The sequence below is a fragment of the Lottia gigantea genome (assembly GCF_000327385.1).
Source record: "Lottia gigantea unplaced genomic scaffold LOTGIsca_61, whole genome shotgun sequence".
Lineage (NCBI taxonomy): Eukaryota > Metazoa > Mollusca > Gastropoda > Lottiidae > Lottia > Lottia gigantea.
Window position 1 is genome coordinate 1,796,115 of NW_008710086.1, and position 22,874 is coordinate 1,818,988.

A 22,874-nucleotide genomic window follows, 5' to 3' on the forward strand; every position below is an offset into this window, starting at 1 on the left:
ATTACCCTTTTTCAGGAGGGGGCGGGGTGAATCGCAGTCCCGAAAGCAAGTTTTGCGGGCAAAACGCCCCTCCTCGGACGTAAACCTGGCACCCGTCACCGTCATCATTGCTTTATTGCCGCAAATCTAATATCTTCTTCCAGTCACTTGGCCTCATTTTCGTTAAAAGCTATTAAAACCACAGCATCGTTTCTCTTAACATATTCGCCGATCTTCAATTTTAACACTTCGACGAATATCGCAAGTTTTCTGGGCCTCATTTTCCAAAGTGTAAAGGCAATTGGGACATTTTAACTCACAAAATCACTTCTTGTTTAATCATTGGTACCACACAAAATATTTACTTCTGTATATTTCTCTTGAAACAATCAATTAAAATCTTTTACAGACAGCTAACACCTTTAAACTTATAAACGTTGTCACTGCTTTAAAACCCCTCGCTTAGTTTCTCAGACGGTGCTAAACCATTACTCTTTTTCTTTTTTAAGCAAAATGTCTGCCGTAAATATTCGATTCCAAGCATACTGAGAGCTAAGAAAACACCTATCCCCAAAACATAAAAGGCACTCTGTAGCGACAGTAAATCGATAGGCTCAGAATTATTGGTCAATGACCCGCCACAAAATTTTTCTTTTGGCCACCAATTCTGTTCCCATATTTGAAGAAGACCACTCTCATATATCTTGATCATTCTGAAATAGAAAAGAAAAAGATTTATATCTTACAGCCTTAATCCAGATCTGGTACAAAACCAGCTGTTATCTTACAGCCTTAATCCAGATCTGGTACAAAACCAGCTGTTATCTTACAGCCTTAATCCAGATCTGGTACAAAACCAGCTGTTATCTTACAGCCTTAATCTAGATCTGGTACAAAACCAGCTGTTACTTTACAGCCTAAATCCAGATCTGGTACAAAACCAGCTGTTACTTTACAGCCTAAATCCAGATCTGGTACAAAACCAGCTGTTATCTTACAGCCTTAATCCAGATCTGGTACAAAACCAGCTGTTATTGTAAGTTAGTTGAAGATACGGAAAAAGATTCTTTGAATGCCATTAGATGTTTGGCGGGAATAACAAAATTAATGTCCTACCAAATTACCATCAAGGAATAAAAACGATATTGGTGTGGGTCAGGAAGGTAGGGATGCGCTACAAAAATTCCTTCTCAGGAATATCAAATTCTACGTTTGAAAAACATGGACAAACCGAATCGATTCTAATTTGAAAGAGGGGAATTTGAGAACCGAAAACAGTGAACACGGTGAACACAGATAGCACAGAGAACAAATAGTGAGATATCCAATACAGAACACTTTGAAAATGAAACGATATTGACCAAATTTCAAAACCAAACAATGACGATGAACAGTTAAAAATAATGATACTTACTGATCGGAAAATATACCAGTGAACGGAGAATTATTTGGAAGACCAAGAGCATAATGATTAGGGAAGAATCGTTCATTTAGAATATTAATATCACATTGTTGCTCCGACCAGGAGAAGATGGCCGAACCATCATCTATCACAGCATACTCAGAGTTCATCATCCGGTCAAAATGCACGTTCATATCGGGATGGAGATGATCTGGGTCATCTTTACTAAACTTCTGTACACCTTCCCATACTTTCTGATATGTCTTTAAGTTGGAATTCTGAAAAGACCAATTTTATCGGGATATATATATGCTGGTTTATCAGTGACGTAACAAGTGTCTTTTTCTTCTATGAGGCCTGTTGGCTTTCATGGCTTGGGTAGAGTTCCATTTTCTTGAGTTAGAAATCACCATATCACTCCAGCAAAAGTACGTTCTATCATACTGGAATATGATTACATTGTGGCCAATCGGGTAAAAAAATCTGATACCTGGCCATTGAGCGAGAAGTATTGAACTGAACTCAGAAAGTCAATGGAACACAACAACAAATAAGAAACGAGACGACTAAAGGGAAGTAATAAGAATCATTGCAAGACAACAATCATTGTATTTACATGGTAGAAATTTATATGCCTCGCTTAGTTTTTACAAGCAACGTCGAAAACAATTGTAAATTGAACATAATAAGCAGATTGATTTGCGATTTTCTATTCTTTCTCTTAATAATACAGTCTATATGAGATTTGAAACGTTGTGTTAAAAAATGTCAAAAATAGTATATACTTCTATAACAGTATAGTATTGTGCACAAGGTATATTGATATATTTTTTCTGATATTCATTAACTCACTTGCTCATACAGGCAGTGTATATCAGCTCTAACACACGCATGTGAAACGTTGAATTGTGTCAGAACAAGTTTATTACTCGTCTTTCTTTAATACAACAACGCACATACCTTAAATAAAGTTTCTAAAAAGCTGCCTTGTATATATCCCCAGGAATAATCACTATTGACCATCTCGTCTAGGGTATTAAACGGTACCTTCTTGGTGCCAACTGTCAGGAAAGCAATCAGGTTGCCACTATAGGTGGCAGCACAAACCATACAGAACAACCACCATGTAGACAGCAACATTCGACCACTGGCTGATTCCGGCATCGTATGGCCACCTGTAAAATAATAAGTGATCGTCAATAATAAAATTTCAAAATAGCCTTGAGGGTTAACATAATTATCCAGTGTCGTTATATTTGAATTAACAACATTCTACCACTGACCAATTCGGACATCGTATGGTCAACAGTAAAACGGTTTTATATTTTCAAAAAATAGTTAAGCGTTAGTTAAAGTATCACTATGGGGTTTTGGTTTTTATATCCAGTTTTGTTTGGCTTTTACTGGATGATAGAATCTCTTAGTTCCAGACGCCCACGAAAAGGCTAGGTATATAATCTAATTGTGAAATGAGTTGCCGAAATGAGATGTTCCAAAATTATCTAACAAATAAGCCATTTTATCTCCCCATATAGGTTCTTTTGATACTTACCGTGAGACAATAAGGCACCGTATAAATACCACAATGTTCTCTGTATGCTGGTCTTCTTTCGTTTAGGATACAGGGCGGTGTAGAAGGGATTGATACATTCTATATAGTACAATAATACACCGACACCTAACACAGAACAGAATATACATAATAGAACCTGCCAACTGAACGGGGCCAGCAAGGTGTACCATTTATCACTATTAGGGTCCGGTTTCCGGAAAAATACAACCGAGTATCCGAAATAATACGGAAATGTAAAGTCCATCACTGCTTCACGTTCGTTGGAAACTGTTACTGCTGCTAGAACCATGTCGGATTCCTAAAACAAAGAAGCAAAGACAGATGAATTTTGGTGTTTCAAAATTAGCGCGAGTGCCCCTGAAGTGCAGTAAATTGCTATCAGACTCACTTGTTACTTTCTTCAAATACTCGACTAAGTAAAGAACGCACATATTCGATTTCGGTATCGACTATCTAAACGACTTTTAGCTGATATCACCCTCCGACAAATGGTCTGTCCAACTCATATAATCATATGTGATAAGCCCTTTTTTAAGAGAAACATGCTGTTTGGTCATTAAGATCAAGACTAAGACTATTATTATACATCGTAAAGCGTTCATTTACATCAAGGCTTTGATTTGGGCTTTAAATGGCGCTTTACAAAAACACAAACAAAGCAAGTGAAGGACATTATAAGCAGCCACATTCAAGGCGCCATGTTTGTTTGATAATCCATTTAGCCACAATATAAAACGTTCAACCTACATGTTTAGCAACTTGTCCAATCAGTCCAGTCCATTCACCGTCTCTAAATCTTCCCCATTCCCCATCTGGTGGTTCCACCATTTTAAATCTGAAAAAGATAACAGAGCTCCTGGGTTTTTATAAGACTTTCTCCAATACATGAAATTTTCCCCACACACTGTTCAAACAAATGTGTGTGATAAACCTGAAGAGCATATTCTAAAAATCGTCCAAAACTATTCAGTACCAGAAAAAATCATGTGACATACAGGGGCGACTTACTTCAAACCAATCAAATAGTAATCAAATTTCCCCCACAGCATGTTCAAACAAATTTTTGCGGTAAACCTAAAGACCTTTTTGAAATTGCTCAAACCTATGGTAGCGAACATTTATCTGTTTTGGAGCGACCACATTACGTATGGTAATTTAAAGGAATATGTATCTGATTTAGGGCCACATTACGCTTCCATCTGGTTATTACAAACCAGTAATTCTAACTTACGTGAAATTCAAAGAAACAGCTAGTTCCAAGAGTAAATCCATACACAGACCACTGTATTCAGCTGAACCGTTTACTTCTTTCTTTATCATAAACGGTGACCACTGTAATAAAAGAAGCGAGTGTTGTGATATAAAAAACGGTAAGGAAGAGTTGGTTTAGACTGCTAGGGATATAAGATACCATTTATCCAAGATCGCAACTCATCATTTTCATCAAGTCGCATATTTACCTACCTTTTATTCATTTTCTTTCTTTTGAAAACGACAAATTCGTCTCAAGTGCTCTCTTAATAATAACCTCGTTTGTGTACAGTAAACTAAAAATATGATTAAGGTTGGTTTTTTCGATATTTGTAGCATCTGTTAATTAGTTTACAAATGAAATTGCTAATGGTTTTTTGACGTCTAAATAAATGTTTGACAGAAGGAAACTGAGTCTATTTCTCTGAATTATAAAATGTTAAAAGGTTTATTAACTAACCGCGAGAGTGGCAACTTGAAATAGTCGTTGATTGAAACCAAATTTAGTATTAGGAAAGATGGCGGAGTAATCTATTTCAGTTCCCTGAACTATATTGCTCACTGCACGTGTAAATCCTGGTTTCCATAGTAACGTACCGATACATGGCTTCGTTTTGATGGACGGGTTCTTTAATATCTGAAAACAAATAAGAGTAACAAATGGAAATGCGTCCTACTTTTTTTCAATTTTAGTGATGGATCAATCAGATGAATTGAATGGTAAAATTAGTTTTATTTTAGTGTTGGTGAAAGAGGATCTTCTGGATTAGAATTCCCAATCATTTTAAGGTATATCAGCCGAAACAAAAACTATCAGAGCACACGAAAAATACAACTTGATACATTTCCTTCATAGTATAGTTCACCACAGGGAATGTCTCTTTTCAAAGCTCCCGTATACCAACAAATACATAATATATAGATTTATAAATCCCCTTCATTGCATCGCTGTATTATTGTCTGTTATCAATTAAACAATGTCTTACTGATATTATCTCTGATTTGAGATAACCATCAACAGTCACGTGACCAGAGTATTCTAGTTCCGGTTCATCGTCAATCTTCTCCAATGCAGCCTCTATTACATACGGTAACACCTGAGAAACATTAGAAGCTGATTAATATTAAAATCTGAATTCATCGACAATGGCAATAGAAATATTGTGTTAATCCTTAGACTTACAGACGTAACACTAACCAATTTCAATACCTCACAGAGCTCAATATGATTAAAATGCAAATCTGATGTTTGCTTTCGCTGTTTTTCGGATGGTTACTCCAAGATCTTGAATGTTTTTGTCAGAATATGCAACTTAGACTTAAGTCTTTTTGGGAACCATGAAATACACGAACAAAACTTTTCAAGGACAAGGAGCTTTGCATCCACAAACAATTCCAGGCCTCTAATACGATATACACACTAAAAAAGATAAACATTTTCAAACCAACCTGTTTAATTGAAGTGGTATAACATTCATGATAACTAGGACCAGTAAGGGCGGCTATATTATCAATGGTAATTCCTGAATTCTCCAGAAAATCTTGGTCGTATCCATAATTCGAGATTAACCATTTTGAATCGTGACGAATAGAAGTTTTATTATCATTGGTTAGATCAAAATTATTGGCCTGAAATAACGTTTTGTAGTGTTAAAATAAAAGAACAATTGAAATCATGTCGTTGATGAAAAACGTTGTCAGGTGAAGGGTTGGGCGTGCTATGGCAATGTCTCCAGTGAAATGTCGCACGCTAGCTTAATATCCAAACTGACTCTCAATCATTAACAGCTGGAGAAGATCGAATCTTTCCGTCTGTTCAATTAGCTCAGCATAGTTCTATGGACAATGAAGACCTTTACTACAAAAAGCCCAATCACAATGACCTATATGAACCAGTTGAGAATGTGTCAATGGAAAACATAAAAATGCAACAATATTGGTCAAGTTTGTTCCTCAATATCCACAGAAACCAGAAAGGAATAGATATGTTTAATCTGAGAAAGATCATCCCCAAGAGGTATGACTAAGTACCAACTGACAGAAAGAATCGTCTGGCTCTCAATCTTTAAATGCCTCTTTCTTCGTAAGGTCGAAATTCCAAAACTAAGCATGTTCTTACCTCGTGAAGAATAAGCCTTACACAACCTAAAGAGCACATCAAGACCACGTTTAATTCTTCCCTATTGAAGAGATTATAGGTAGCGCTGAGGCCAGGGTAAGGGAGGTAATGTGATTCTGTATTGTTTATGGTGAGGATTGTAAATTTTATACCAGTAGTCGATAGCTCCTCTGCTAACATCATAGTCTCGTGTTCTACAATAGAATAAAATGATTGTAGGACATGAAATGGAGTTTTCCGTCCGACCTTTCCGAGGATTGGGTACAGACGTAGGAGGTAGGGATATCAGTGGATAGCACTCGAATACATTAGTGCTTAGAGATAAAAGAAAAGCGGTTTTCCAGTACGAGACTTACTGACTCGTAGCTTGTTCAGGTGGATTCTCATCTGAAGCGAAACTCAACCCTGCAAATCAAGAGTGGATCAATAAATAATCTTTTCCATGGGCCATGCAGGCTTTAGGTCTAAATCACCACAATGTAAGACAATTAACTAATGGAACAAAACCTCGGTCAATTGTAACCAAATATGTTTTCACAGCGTAGGTAATATACATCTATCGTTTCGGTTGGGTTTTATTTCACATTGAAAAGAGTCACATTTGATGAAAGATATGAGAGTATAGCATATAGCATATAAAACAAAGCAAGTCAACCGTTATACAGAGTAAAATCAGATTAAAATCTCGGTGGTTTCGTGAGAACCATCTGCGACTCTTGACTATCCTTGACTATGTACGTGTGTCGTTATAAAGAAGTAAAATAAATGTTTCCATAATTTGCAGAAGCAATGAGGTCGAATATACTTCACATTTATCATTAGTGTGTGATGGTAAGACTATCAAGGAAACGTTTTTAACCTCCTTTCTGATGGCACCCGAGAACCAGTAGTTTATACGCCCAGCCATATTGTTTACAGCCTTTCTTCGAAGGCTCTCATTGTTGTATTCGAGGGCGTACAATCCAATCAAATTGCTGCATTCCCGTGCAACAAGAAAAGTGACAGATGATGTCACGGTATTAGAAGGATTTGACACTGTTAGATGTATCTGGGTAGAAGAATTTGTCTTCACAATGCCTACTGACCTTTCCTCAAAAATCTACTGTCGACTCCCTCCTCAGTGTCGGCGTCAGCCTTCCGAGACTTGGGGTACAAATAGGGGGCAGACTAACTCAATGGGGTAACAACTGTTGAGGCTGAATTAAAATTTTGGTTACTCTGTCTTAGTCTCAAGCCTCTCATAGAGCGTCTTAGAGGTTCTCTCAAGGACATTGTAGAAAAAATAAATCGATCGAGTTGGAGAAAACTGGGGGTACAATTGGGGGTGTAAACCATTTTTCTAGGAGGGCAAATGCCCCCCTGTACCCGAACTTTCGCCGCCATTGTCCCTCTTGGATTGTAACAAGTGCGATCAATGAAACTTACCAGTATATACATCACAAATTATAACTAATCGTGTCCAGTCTAGATTAGTAATAATACTATATAAAATATCTTTCTCTCCCCTCGTCATGGCTTCTTCACTGTCACAGAATTCAAAATCACTCGCTGTTAATTTCGTTTTCCGTTTTCTCGTTTCTTCTTCTAAAATCGGAGCCAGACCCTTTTCTTCCCGCCATTTATTGGGATTTCTCTGACGCGGGAAACGTATTATAGGGGATTCAGGGATACGCAGACGTTGAGCTTGTTGTAATAGAAAATCGATGTCGTCGTTCACTATTAACATATCGGAAGTATTGTACATGGACGATGCTGAAATAAATCAAACAAGACATTAAAAAGCAATCTGCATCTTAAAACATTGTGAACTGACGATATTCTTTTGACTTAACAATGTAACTGTAGACATATTTATTGGGCATTACCGGTGTAGCCATGTTATAATTGATGAGTCTATACTGAATTCAAGATGACACAATCTTTATGTAATTACGGCATTAAACAAGAGGTCCGCTTATCTTTATTATAAGAGTCCCATTGATCTTTTTTAGACTCCCATTCCTCAATCTTACACCGTATCTGTTCATCTGTCGGGTACATGAAAAGTAATGACATACGTGGATCAGTTAAAAGCCTTAACTGAACACATGAGATGGTTTCAGATCTGTTATACACAGATTTTCTTAATTAGGAAACCTTCTGAGTGTACGGTATGAATATACCTAAATAACATAATTATGGGAAGATTGGAGTCTTCAGTCATTTATTCGATTGGCTTTTGAAGGGGTCACGTTAAACAGTAAGAAGGTCTTGGTTAGATTCTTGATTCAGTATAAACTCATCAATAGGGTCTAATGACATGGCAACACCGGTAGTTTGTCAGATAGAAATAGAAAAAAATAATTGTGCAAAAGATACATTACATTAGTAAATAGACATTTCTTCATAACACTCACGTTTGGCTCAAATATCCTACCATAGTGACTGTTATTTTAGTGTGATTAGACATAAGTCAATTAACTGAAAGTTTAGCACCTTGGACAAATACAAATTATTGTCAACTGAAGCTATCTTATGGTCAAATGAACAGTGCTATTGGCGCGAAAAAATCAAAAAATGTACCTGCAGTCAAAACTGAAAATGGTTCATGCACACTTGATGTAAACCAAACTATATCAACGTGGAATGACGTCACATTATATCCAGTACAGTTGATCTTCATACACGGGTCGATAGAAACTTTACCACTGTCCATATAAGGCGATGTTGCCGCTGAAAAAGGAGTAAATTATTGGTTGGAAACATTTTAAATATAGAACAGCCAATGCAAACGAATTTTATGACGTCCTGGTTACTTCTGGAAAGTGTAAAGCTAAAAGTGGATACTCAATAAATCAGCTGCACTTATTATTCCAGTCAACTCAGCTGTAAATGGGTATTGGATAAGTTATATTTGCTCATTTTTGAAGTGGATCTAGTTGTAAATGGTTACTGAAAAAATAACTTTTCCTTATTATTCCATTCGACCCAACTGCCATGGGTACTGATAAGTTTCTTTCCTCACTTTCAAATATATTCAGCTGCAATCCGTTCCTGAATAAGTCATTCCAGTCGACCTAGCAGTCAATGGATACGGATAATGCATAAAAAGCTCTCAAGAGATTTGACCAAGGACGAGCCGATAGACATGTTCATCGAGAACCTTTCTTTGTATTATATAAAGTAAGACTATTTACCTAATTCAAGCGATAGTTCCTTAGAACTGAAACCAGTTTGAAACCAAATCATTATGAAAAGCCATACATAAACCGGTTGTATAAACCGCATCTTCTATTGGTCACGTCTGAAATGGATAAACGAACAATGATAACAACGGAATACAAAGTAGCATCTAACACATGAATACATGACATATTTGTTTCTTTTTCTTGGAGTTCTTGGTGAGTTGGTTAAAAGACGTTGAACCTATTAAAAGTGCAATAACTTTGACAACAGGCCACTCAATACATCAATTGTAGAGCGATATAGAAATACCACAGTTAAAATAGTGCTCAATACATCAATTGTAGAGCGATATAGAAATACCACAGTTAAAATAGTGCTCAATACATCAATTGTAGAGCGATATAGAAGTACCACTGTTAAAATAGTGCTAAATACATCAATTGTATAGCGATATAGAAATACCACAGTTAAAATAGTGCTCAATACATCAATTGTAGAGCGATATAGAAATACCACAGTTAAAATAGTGCTCAATACATCAATTGTAGAGCGATATAGAAATACCACAGTTAAAATAGTGCTCAATACATCAATTGTAGAGCGATATAGAAATACCACAGTTAAAATAGTGCTCAATACATCAATTGTAGGGAGATATAGAAATACCACTGTTAAAATAGTGCTCAAAATATCAATAGTAGAGTGATATAGAAATACCACTGTTAAAATAGTGCTCAATACATCAATTGTAGAGAGATATAGAAATACCACTGTTAAAATAGTGCTCAATACATCAATTGTAGAGAGATATAGAAATACCACTGTTAAAATAGTGCTCAATATATCAATTGTAGAGTGATATAGAAATACCACTGTTAAAATAGTGCTCAATACATCAATTGTAGAGTGATATAGAAATACCACTGTTAAAATAGTGCTCAATACATCAATTGTAGTGCAATATAGAAATACCACAGTTAAAATAGTGCTCAATACATCAATTGTAGAGTGATATAGAAATACCACAGTTAAAATAGTGCTCAATATATCACTGTTAAAATAGTGCTCAGTACGTCAATTGTAGAGCAATATAGAAATACCACTGTTAAAATAGTGCTCAATACATCAATTGTAGAGTGATATAGAAATACCATTGTTAAAATAGTGATCAATACATCAATTGTAGAGCGATATAGAAATATTATTGTTAAAATAGTGCTCAATACACCAACATAGAAATATTAAAACATGACCTGAAACATGTTGTTAATCAAGAGTTTCACGATGTGCGATCTTCAGACAACTGATCTATTTCAGCCTGTGACTCTATCAGTTTCTGTTTTAATATGTTTAGATTATTTGTTATACAAATAGTATGATTGCCTTAGATAATATTATGTTAATATTCACTATTGTAACATTGGAGTTTAATGTACAAATCCATGTTGAAAATTTACTTAAGACGTTAAAACGTGACATCAATAAGTTTTATATTGTTGTTTCAACTAGTTTGTTTTAGAATTATTGAACGTACGCCGGAGATGAAATATACTAGTTGTACCTACTTGACAATGTAACAACAAATTAAAAAGGAACTTTCTACTTCCACATCCTGTAGGGTAGAATACAATGGCTCAAACTATCATAGGGACTGGTTGAGCCAAGTCCAGGGACCCCGCCCATAAAGAGCCTCCATCCCCAGATAAAGTGTAGGAAACAATTTCCCGGGGTTGGGTCACAGACCCCTACTGATCTTGTTCAGCCACTGGTAGAATGCATAGTTCTGTGGCTCTTCCGAACAATACTGCGCTCATTCAAAATCAATCCATCTTACATGCACCACTGAGGTACACGTGAGGAGTGGATTGATCTACACCATCCAAATATATCTAGTTTATCGGCCAAGCGCTCAAATCATTGAAGTATGCCTACCGAGGCTGGTCTGACTCTCCTTGTATCGTAGACAATGGAGATGAAAATAAGCTTTTTAGTTAATGAATAAAATATTGCAAAACGTGTAAAATAGCAGCCAGGGTCGTAACTTAAATGAATTCAGCTGCATTTTGCACTATCAATGATCTAGCTTCAGGGGCCCTAGACGGCCTTCAGGCCCCAGCCAGAATTACTGTCTCTTCTATAACTTAAACTAAATTACGCCCAAAGCAGCAGGCACTCTATTAGCGTTTATCTAAAGAAATTCAGAATATCGATTAACTCCCTTTGTAAATTTCGCGCCAAATATGAATTTTTCAGGAAATCAAACACGTTAAATTGAATTGAAATTAATAATCTTATAAATAATTCAGATAAATCTAAATTCAAAAACTAAATCTGACTTTTAATTTGTGTTTCATTCCGTCTCAAAAATAAAAAAGCAAAAACTTACAAATTAATGCCAGAAGAGCAGCCGTTGGTCCGGAAATTGAGAAGTGTACCAAGCGACCGTCTTCTAGCAGTTTTATAGGACCTTACGACCTTTCTGTATGCGATTTTAATTTGTCACTTGTAAATATTTGATAAGAATGCTAATTAGTCAGCCCGTACTGACTGACTCAGTGGGGGTCTATTTTCAGAAAACAAAAGGAGTGCTGACCATATATGGTATTGCCATGTTTTTCAATCTCGATAACCTTAAAATTGTGAATTTTACACACAAAAACGAATAATTATCTTCATAAAAAATAATTAGATCCGTTGCCCGATTGCAACTACACATCTTGTCAACGTCGTCATCTCGAAAAATTAAAAAAAATACAATTAATTGGACGAAGTTGAATTCCCAAAATAGTTCATGGACCAGAACTTTTAGACGTCAATCAAGTCACGTAAAATGATTCCCATTTGTTGTCGTAACAGATTTCGACCAATCGTGTTCCAGAATTTGAATACTGTGTCCAATCTGGTATGAAGATCTTTGGTCGAGGAGACCAATAACAATGGACCCAAGGCGTTACAATGATGATACCAATGGCCAACCATACGTCGAGTGTATAGACTGAGTAGAAAGTATCAAGTTACTATTGTTCACGCTTTGTGCTCTATATGAATAACTCTATAACTATATAATGTGCTGTAACAATAAGTTGTGGACATAAAAAAGATACACAGATATTTGACTTGTTGCCCTGTATTCAGTTATAATGATGCATGCCATTTCTTGGGCTGACACGAAGAAAGCGTCTTGTCGTCTGGATGAGATTTTTAGCCAAGGCACCGCGTGCTACATTCTGTGAATGTTAAAGATTCCTTAACAATATTGGAAATTGAAAAAGAGAAAACTAATGCGTCTGTCATGACAAATGTTCCCCATTGTACTCTGTATAGTCCTCATTAGCACAATTCGGTGCAGAAGAATATACCTTTAAAACCAATGATACTGTTGTAAAATACATTATGATAATTCTATATGATGCACACGAAATAGAAAGACAAATTAAAAGTTGATATTATGCAGAAAGACTAGAATTAAATTAGGCTTAATTATATTTAGTTCATTATAATCAGATCCATTGTTATTATTATTGTATAGTCTATGGTTCATTAAACACAATAACTATAATTCCAATTATTATATTGAACACAAAGCAGCATGGGTCTGTGTTATCGTCCTTGGCCTTGATTAGGGATTCCTGCCATGTACACTATATATATATGATGTATTCTCTATGTAACTCTACATTTCATACTGCACATATCAAACGGATAATTCTAAACACACAAGAATTAGACGGTACAATTTCGACGGTGAGCTGTGAACACTATTACTAATTAGCCTAGGTAAAAAAATTCCCGTTTCTATGACTAAGCTATGATTGTCCAATCGAATGGTGAACGAGTCTCTTTAAAGGGTTTTTCTGGCGTTTAGAATAACGATCGACTAAAAACCTGTTCACTTTAAATATTAACAGTAATGTTCACGGTTATCACCGTAATTTGCAACAAGCTCAAACCCCCCCCCCCCCCTCACCCCCCCAATCCCCCCCACCCCACCCCTACATGTAATTTTGTTGGTCAAAATCCAATACAATTCTGTTTCATAAAAATAAAACGTAACAAATTAATCCTGTTCAGCACATTAATCAGAATAGTCACAATTTTGTCCTACCTGTTTCGCGGACGTGATAATACATTAGGACAGATTAGTCAGACTTTTATCTAAATCAGATGAGTCAAAAATTGTACAGAGTGGCCTTACCTTATACAATAATCCAAGTCTTTATTCACGTGGAACAACAGCAGCTAGCCCTTACAACTCGAACTGACCCTTGATCCCCACTGATATACCCTCTCTGAATCCCAGGATGCCTAATTAGTATTAAATATCCGGTAATGATTATTGGTATGTCACTAATTAATTGGCGAACAGTTTTAATAAAACGTTGGTTGTTGTTTTCTATGAGCAGGTGCCCGTTTTTTTAGTTGCCTAATTAACAAACAGTATCAGCGGAAACAACGATCATAGTTACGTCAAAGTTCCTGAGTTTTGATTGTTAGCGGATAGCCAATACTGGATAATACTGTGGACAATTGATAGTGCAGAGGAGTAGGACGTAAAACTGAGTTACATTCCTTTTTGGAAATGATGATGAGTTGATAAAGACTAGAGCAAAGAGGTAAGACGTAAAACTCCATTTCAGTCTAAAAGGGATGCTGAGTTCAGTGGCGTTTTTAGGTAACATTTGGGGCGAGCATGGGCTCAAATTTTCCAAGAGGGTGGGGTTATAATATCTGAAACACGTGTCGACTGTATTAGATTTACTCTTGTTAATTAGACCATTGTTATTGTTTTAAAAAAGTATTTCATTCAAAAACATAATGGATTGGAAATATACCAAATAAATTATTTAAAATCCTTGAGAGGTAGTTTAAGAAACAGTTCATTGGTTATCATTGGATTGCACGCTAGCGAATACAGCCAATCACAGCCATCGACATAAAGTATTGCATGAACACTGTGACTCTTTACAGAGTTTAGGTCGAGACCACTGGTAGGCGTGCAATCCAATAAATACCGGCACTTGCAAACTTGCGTGATACAAGAAAAGTGCTGTCAAAGTGTCAGACGAAGTTCGTAACAGCCTGGCATTGAGAAGATGACTGGAGAGGGAATGCAACAAAACTTTCGATAAATGCAAATAACTTTGGCATGTAGGAAAATCTGTTCAATCGGTAGATTTGGTGATCTTTTTTCGATATTGGCATTAACCTTTCCTAGATTCTTCTGACCTATTTACAGATTGGTCTATGAAAATCGTGAAGAAATATCACTTATTCAAAGTCATTGCAATTTTATACACCGACCGAGATTAGAACCCACGGCCAAATCAAATTACCGATAATAACCTATGATTGGTGGTAAAACAGTGTTTAATATACTTTCACATTTTAAAGATCAAAGAACTAAAATAGCATACCTTCATATTATCTTCTTAGTTATTTTCTGTTCTACCATTAACCATTACTGTATCGACTTCCCTTTAAATTCACTTGGTTCATGTTTACAATCTGTCCGTGGGGCATTTAATTTCCCTATTATAATTACTCCAGTATTTCTAGAATATAAAAGAGGTCAATAGTTGATAATAACCAATACGCGAATCATTACTATGATTCAAAAATCATAATCGGATACAACTGGCAAATGAAATAAAAAATCGGCAACATATAATTTACGTGGAAATATTAAAAAGACAAAAACGTTAGTGCGTGGTTCGAAGCTCACATGAGCCAACTCCTAATGCAACCCTCGAAACAACGCCTGAAACAACTTCTAATGCAACTCCTGAAACAACTCTTAATGCAACCCTCGAAACAACGCCTGAAACAACACCTGAAACAACTTCTAATGCAACCCCCGAAACAACGTCTGAAACAACTTCTAATGCAACTCCTGAAACAACTTCTAATGCGTCTCTTGAAATAACGCCTAATGCAACTCCCGAAACAACGTCTGAAACAACTTCTAATGCAACTCCCGAAACAACGTCTGAAACACAACTTCTAATGCAACTCTTGAAACAATTTCTAATGCGTCTCTTGAAATAACGCCTAATGCAACTCCCGAAACAACGTCTGAAACAACTTCTAATGCAACCCCCGAAACAACGTCTGAAACACAACTTCTAATGCAACTCTTGAAACAACTTCTAATGCGTCTCTTGAAATAACGCCTAATGCAACTCCCGAAACAACGTCTGAAACAACTTCTAATGCAACCCCCGAAACAACGTCTGAAACACAACTTCTAATGCAACTCTTGAAACAACTTCTAATGCGTCTCTTGAAATAACGCCTAATGCAACTCCCGAAACAACGTCTGAAACAACTTCTAATGCAACTCCCGAAACAACGTCTGAAACAACTTCTAATGCAACTCTTGAAACAATTTCTAATGCGACTCTTGAAACAACTTCTAATGCAACTCCTGAAACAACTTCTAATGCAAGAACTCAGCCTGATTCAGCTCTTCAACAAGAGCAATCTTGCATTAAGGAAAGCCTAAAAGTCGGATTTATTCATTTGCCACCCGTTTCAGGGAAGCGACATCTCATATCGTCTATTTCTTTAATTTCTTTCTATCACAAAAAATACCATCATCCCCAAATTTCACAGATCAACACTTTTAGTGAATCGCACGAACCCACACATCCAAAATTTCGTTTCGTTACCTCCAATTTTGAGGATAATAATTCCATACATTTGAGTTACAACGGAATAAAAAGAAACGCAATCTCTATTCCAAACGGTCTACCGTGATAGTTCTGCTATCATTCTGCAACCAAATGAAACTTGCCGAATGTCCCTATTCCTCTATCTTGTATCAGATTCCTCAGGTTTCCTACAGAATAATAAATCTATATAAAAATATTTCATTTTCAAGCCACAATAACCACTGAATGTTCGAACTTTTAATCTCAATGGAACCATAATTAATGATGTTTTACTGTTAAATTTCTATGTATGGAGTCTGAGATTCTAGCAGTTTGATTCGGCTAAACAATTCCGCTGTTTTTTTTTCTCCAAGTTTTATTGACCCAGATAGAAAAATGACAGTATCAAGGATGGGTGCCCTGACTTCCTGCCTTACAATATGTACAAGAAAAAAAAGTTAATATCAATCACACACCATTCTCTCAGTAGCACCCTCTTATCACTTAATAGGCCACCAAGGCCTTCATGGCCGGTTTTTCCGTGGGGGGTGGGTATCGATAGGAGAGTACTGATAGCAGTATAAGAATTTCACAGAATTATCCTGTCTGTGATATCAGTTAGCTGGAAGTGGGCGTTAACTTATCATCTACCAACAACTACCTAGTCTGTGATATCAGTTAGCTGGAAGCGGGCGTTAACTTGTCATCTACCAACAACTACCTAGTCTGTGATATCAGTTAGCTGGAAGCGGGCGTTAACTTGTCATCCACCAACAACTACCTAGTCTGTGATATCAGTTACTTGCAAGCGGGCGTTAATTTATCATCCACCAACAACTATCAGTATGTGATGTCAGTTAGCTTGAAGCGGGCGTTAATTTGTCATTTACTAACAACTACCTAGTCTGTGATATCAGTAACTGGAAGCGGGCGTTAACTGTCATCTACCAACAACTACCTAGTCTGTGATATCAGTAACTGGAAGCGGGCGTTAACTTGTCATCTACCAACAACTACCTAGTCTGTGATATCAGTAACTGGAAGCGGGCGTTAACTTGTCATCTACCAACAACTACCTAGTCTGTGATATCAGTAACTGGAAGCGGGCGTTAACTTGTCATCTACCAACAACTACCTAGTCTGTGATATCAGTAACTGGAAGCGGGCGTTAACTGTCATCTACCAACAACTACCTAGTCTGTGATATCAGTAACTGGAAGCGGGCGTTAACTTGTCTTCTACCAACAACTACCTAGTCTGTGATATCAGTAACTGGAAGCGGGCGTTAACTGCCATCTACCAACAACTACCTGGTCTGTGATATCAGTTAGATGGAAGCGGGTGTTAACTTGTCATCTACCAACAAATACCTAGTCTGTTATATCAGTAACTGGAAGCGGACGTTAACTTGTCATCTACCAACAACTACCTAGTCTGTGATATCAGTAACTGGAAGCGGGCGTTAACTTGTCATCTACCAACAACTACCTAGTCTGTGATACCAGTAACTGGAAGCGGGCGTTAACTTGTCATCTACCAACAACTACCTAGTCTGTGATATCAGTAACTGGAAGCGGGCGTTAACTGTCATCTACCAACAACTACCTAGTCTGTGATATCAGTAACTGGAAGCGGGCGTTAACTTGTCATCTACCAACAACTACCTAGTCTGTGATATCAGTAACTGGAAGCGGGCGTTAACTGTCATCTACCAACAACTACCTAGTCTGTGATATCAGTAACTGGAAGCGGGCGTTAACTGTCATCTACCAACAACTACCTAGTCTGTGATATCAGTAACTGGAAGCGGGCGTTAACTGTCATCTACCAACAACTACCTAGTCTGTGATATCAGTAACTGGAAGCGGGCGTTAACTGTCATCTACCAACAACTACCTTGTCTGTGATATTAGTTAGCTGGAAGCTGACGTTAACTTGTCATCTACCAACAACTACCTTGTCTGTGATATTAGTTAGCTGGAAGCGGGCGTTAACTTGTCATCTACCAACAACTACCTAGTCTGTGATATCAGTTAGCTGGAAGCTGACGTTAACTTGTCATCTACCAACAACTACCTTGTCTGTGATATCAGTAACTGGAAGCGGGCGTTAACTTGTCATCTACCAACAACTACCTAGTCTGTGATATCAGTTAGCTGGAAGCTGACGTTAACTTGTCATCTACCAACAACTACCTTGTCTGTGATATTAGTTAGCTGGAAGCGGGCGTTAACTTGTCATCTACCAACAACTACCTTGTCTGTGATATCAGTTAGTTGCAAGCGGGCGTTAACTTGTCATCTACCAACAACTACCTAGTCTGTGATATCAGTAACTGGAAGCGGGCGTTAACTGTCATCTACCAACAACTACCTAGTCTGTGATCAGTTAATTACCAACCATACATAAATCGTGTGTAAAATTACTAATAGGCTACATTAAACAAATTGTTATCCTGTATTAACAGCCCTAATATTCATACTTAATTGATCCCAGATGATTGGCATCAATATTTCCTGTCAAACTATAAGAGAATACAATATTTATGTGGTTTATTTAGAATAATACATTACATACCTAGGTATATAAAAATCACAAACTAATTGATAGTGTTATGATTAGTTGTTAGAATTGATGGTAAATGTATTGGCCCGTCTAATTTTGTCATTCCACAAGGATATTCAAATGAGATTGTTTCCCCTCTGTATATGTATCTAGGGCACTTATAGCTCTGTTTACATTATTCTGATTTTCTTTTGGATATTTGTGGTAACTTGTGATTATTATTAACCATCGCAGGTACTATTTTGCATTAAAGGTATAAGTGTTCCAACACACACACATATGACACCTCTTTAGCTCCGTGACGTAGGCAAGTTCTTTCATTAAGACACGTTTCAATACACCTTAATACTTGTTTACAGCACCCAAACGTAATACAAGAATGGCTTTTAGATTTCAATTCTTCTTTAGGTTTGAAATTAAACTGTTTATCAAACCAATACTCGATATATTTTGATTGATAATCAAATAAAACCGAAGTCTCACCAAAAAACACGGCTTGGATTTACCAATCCTACGCTACATACATCGAGTTTACAGATGAACACTATACAATTAAATCCACAAAAACAGAAATTGGAAACTAATTAGCTCTGATAGGTGAAACTAGGCTACTTCCTGAATAAAATATTAAAATGTTGTCAATAGCTTTGATTTCTCTAGGTTACAAACAACAGGAGGAAGGATCAAAGTAATTCAAATTCTCGTGAGATTATCATGGGATTTCTTCGATACAATCAGACCATCATAATCAATAACATTTTAAATATATTAAATACATACATTATATTTAGCGTCGCCTAGTGTTCCCTTACTAATAAATAGGGTAGTAAAGGGAGCTATGTAGATTACTACTTAAAAAAAATTGTTTACTAAACTTAAAGGCTTCTCTGGTACTCTACTGTCTTGTTCGCTTCTGGCGTAAGTTAGTACCTATAAGGTTGAGAACAAGATAGCTGGGTGAGCTGGGGAGGAATATCACGATTATATACTAAGTCGACAGTCCGAGAACATACGGTTCATCTTGGTACTGTTCAAAAACTCTGTGATAAAGGTCAAAGGACGCGAAATTAAAATAAGATGCACAACATGGTGTATTTTGTGTACCTTGTTAATTTTTTCTTTTGTAATAATATCACTATTGTAAGAAATCTAGCTATATCTATTATATCATCCCACTTATTGCTAAAACTGTTCTTTTTGTAAATATGTTTATAATGTATTATGTTCAATTGATTCCAAGGAAGATTTGGTTAATAACTTGATGATCGATAAAGTTATTATTATTTTTAAAACTATCTCTGGAAATTACAAATGATATAGTTATATATAGGCTACATGTACTCAATAAAATTGATTTGTTGTACGAACTTTTCCGCACCTGGATCACCCTGTGTAAGAAATGACATAAGAAGTAGCAGAAAAAATCACAGTATTTAAGGTTTATGTTAATGCAAGAAACTCATGAAACTTCGTGACAAAAAAATAAGGGCCTTATTTAATAATTTAATATAGCATATTTTACGATTTGTGATGTGATCAAACACTTTTTTGTGGAATTGCAGGCTAAAAATTGAAATGATGAATTGATACTATCAGTGTCCCCAATACACATAATTTTTTTCAGAAAACCTCTTTACAATCCCTTTAATCGTTTTGAATTAAAATCTATATGAGATTACATTGTACACAAATTGAAGAACTTAGCTCCTAGCAATCTATACCGTAATTTAATTGTAATACATTTCTTCATCATTTTCTAACATCAAGTCGATTGCCAATTTATCAGACAATAGAAATTTACCCTGTTTGAATTAGGTATTGAGTGCAGATAGAAAGTTGTAGGGAGAACATTGATTCTAGTTTAGACATATGATCAATTTATTCTTTCTTGTATAACATAGTGAAATTAAAAAATACTAAAAGAAGATGCAAAACTTTTTCTAATCCATCATGGCTGTAACCACAGGCCCCATCACCCCATTTCATGTAGGGGGGCTGCTTCCCAGTCCAAGAAATCTGCTGCGTCCGCCCTTGCCTCTCCTGTAGAGAAGGTATTAATTTCAGTCTGAAATTTAATGATAAGGGTGTGGTTTTGGACGACGATTAATTTGAAGGACCTCAAATGGTAGGGTTATAGTTATAGATGCATTTTTCACATTTACTCTTACAGTTTTACATACCTTTAGACATTATTCTGTTTCCATCATTTCCTGTTGGAATATTTCTGAGTTCAGCACTTGTCAGATTAATAAATCATCTCGATCATTTCCACAAATAATAAAAGGAAGTTAATTCTGAAAATTCAAAGTAAACAAAGTGGTAAATCGATGTCTTTATGTTAGTTAGTCATTCAATTAAAACATAATGGTTACTTCCGAACTGAATAAAGTTACATTAAAGGGATTGTAATTGTTTTCTAAAATGTGTATATGTATAGCATCAATCTGCAGCGTTTCCAATTTCCAATCAGACGTCAAACACTTACTGTTAGTGGAATTGCAGGAACATCAGAAGTTGGATGGAAACTTGGAACGGTGCAAATTGATGCTATCAGTGTCCCTGATACACATACAAATTTTAGAAAACCTTTTTACAATCCCTTTAAGTATTTCTATTCCAGTAAGAATAAACTCCGTACAAGCAAAAAATTCCGTCAGCCAATAATCTCGTCCAAAGCACCAATTAATTGTCAATGCTTAACTAGATAAATCTAGAAAAAATAATTCCATTCCAATTAAAATCTAAATCCAGGCATCTAGAATTGTCCGTGCCTATATTGTGAAATTAAATGTTACACAATGTATTATTATGTTTACACAGTCATAATCCGAGAAACCTAACACGGTGATTTAACAGTAAAGTTCATCAATCCAGATATCCAGGTATTGGTGTATTGGTGCATTTATCATATATTATTGGTATTCAATTCACACAATTACACAGTAAGCACGACTCATAATCTATTATCTTAGGATTTTCTATTTCCTTCAGAATAGTTTTTAGAGACAGCTTCGCCGTTTGGGTCTTGAATATAATATGTAAATAGTCTTCAGAACTACCTACTAGAACTGCACGAAATTCCTCCAATATCCTGGCATCTAGAAATGTCCATGCTCATAATTTTAGATTTGTATGTGATGTCAGTTCAGTAAGAATAAATTCCGTACGAGGAAAACAATTCCGTGAACCAAAAATCTCATCCAAAGCAAGAACCGGATAGTAACTGCCTCATTGGGTAAAATCTAGAAAAAGCTCATCATTTGAAATGTTATTTTATGTTATGTTTACATAGCCAAGTGAATCCAGGAGACCTAACATAATGCCTCATCAAGCCAGGTATTCATTCAAAGTATTGGTTTATAATTATTTAATAGTTCTATAATTATCTTAATATCTCTTCACAGTAAGAGCTATATTTTATTATCGTATTATGATTATATTCACCGTTATTAAGATATTGAAATGTTATTGGATTATATCTAATACAAATACAAATGCATTTCCACAAATTGCAAGTTAGCGTTAGCACGGTCAACTATCCGCTATCTTGAATCAATCACACATTGAATAAAAGTGGAGCTTTACGTCCAATTATAAAAGGCTGAATGATGACAATTAAACTCTTAAAATTTGTTTCCAAATCGAAACTATAAACAAGATATTTGGTTCCGATGAACTTAATAAGTACACAAAGTACTAACAATTCGAACCGCACAACAAAAAACCGAAATCCAAAAGAATTTATTAGTGAACTATTGGTAGAAAGAACTTTTCACCTGAGGAAGTATATCAATTATAAATGAGTTAGTATTTCATGATCACTACCATTTAGTATCCTGTCGTCCTGCTTGTCACTATACAGACTGTCTGTGGCCAGAATGTGAGATATAGAATAGATCTCATACAATTCTCATTAAAAACTCTTTATAAGACTCATTCACGAGAATATTTTTATAATTTTGCTGTAGTCTGTAGTCTGTATTGTAAGAATAGACGAAACACACTATATAAATCTTCACAAAAAAAAAACAAATTTACATAAATTTCAAACGTATCCATTTCATAATCCTTAAACCACATTCAACGGCAGAGATCACATTAAATAACGAAACACAGGTTTAATTAGTCAAATTACACCTGTTGATGGCAATGTAAATTGTTGGAACGTTG

General features: G+C 36.0%; 1 protein-coding gene across 1 annotated transcript; it reads right to left on the reverse strand.

The window, feature by feature from the left end:
• Positions 1 to 427: 427 nt before the first annotated feature.
• LOTGIDRAFT_166867 (hypothetical protein) lies at positions 428 to 20,894 on the reverse strand (the record flags this gene model as incomplete). Its single annotated transcript, XM_009064308.1, has 14 exons — positions 428 to 692; positions 1,394 to 1,659; positions 2,342 to 2,556; positions 2,934 to 3,252; positions 3,702 to 3,789; positions 4,186 to 4,286; positions 4,666 to 4,842; positions 5,192 to 5,302; positions 5,655 to 5,834; positions 6,325 to 6,518; positions 6,685 to 6,729; positions 7,750 to 8,076; positions 8,887 to 9,036; positions 20,885 to 20,894. The coding sequence occupies 14 exons, from the start codon at positions 20,892 to 20,894 to the stop codon at positions 428 to 430; spliced, it is 2,448 nt and encodes an 815-aa protein (XP_009062556.1).
• Positions 20,895 to 22,874: the final 1,980 nt, after the last annotated feature.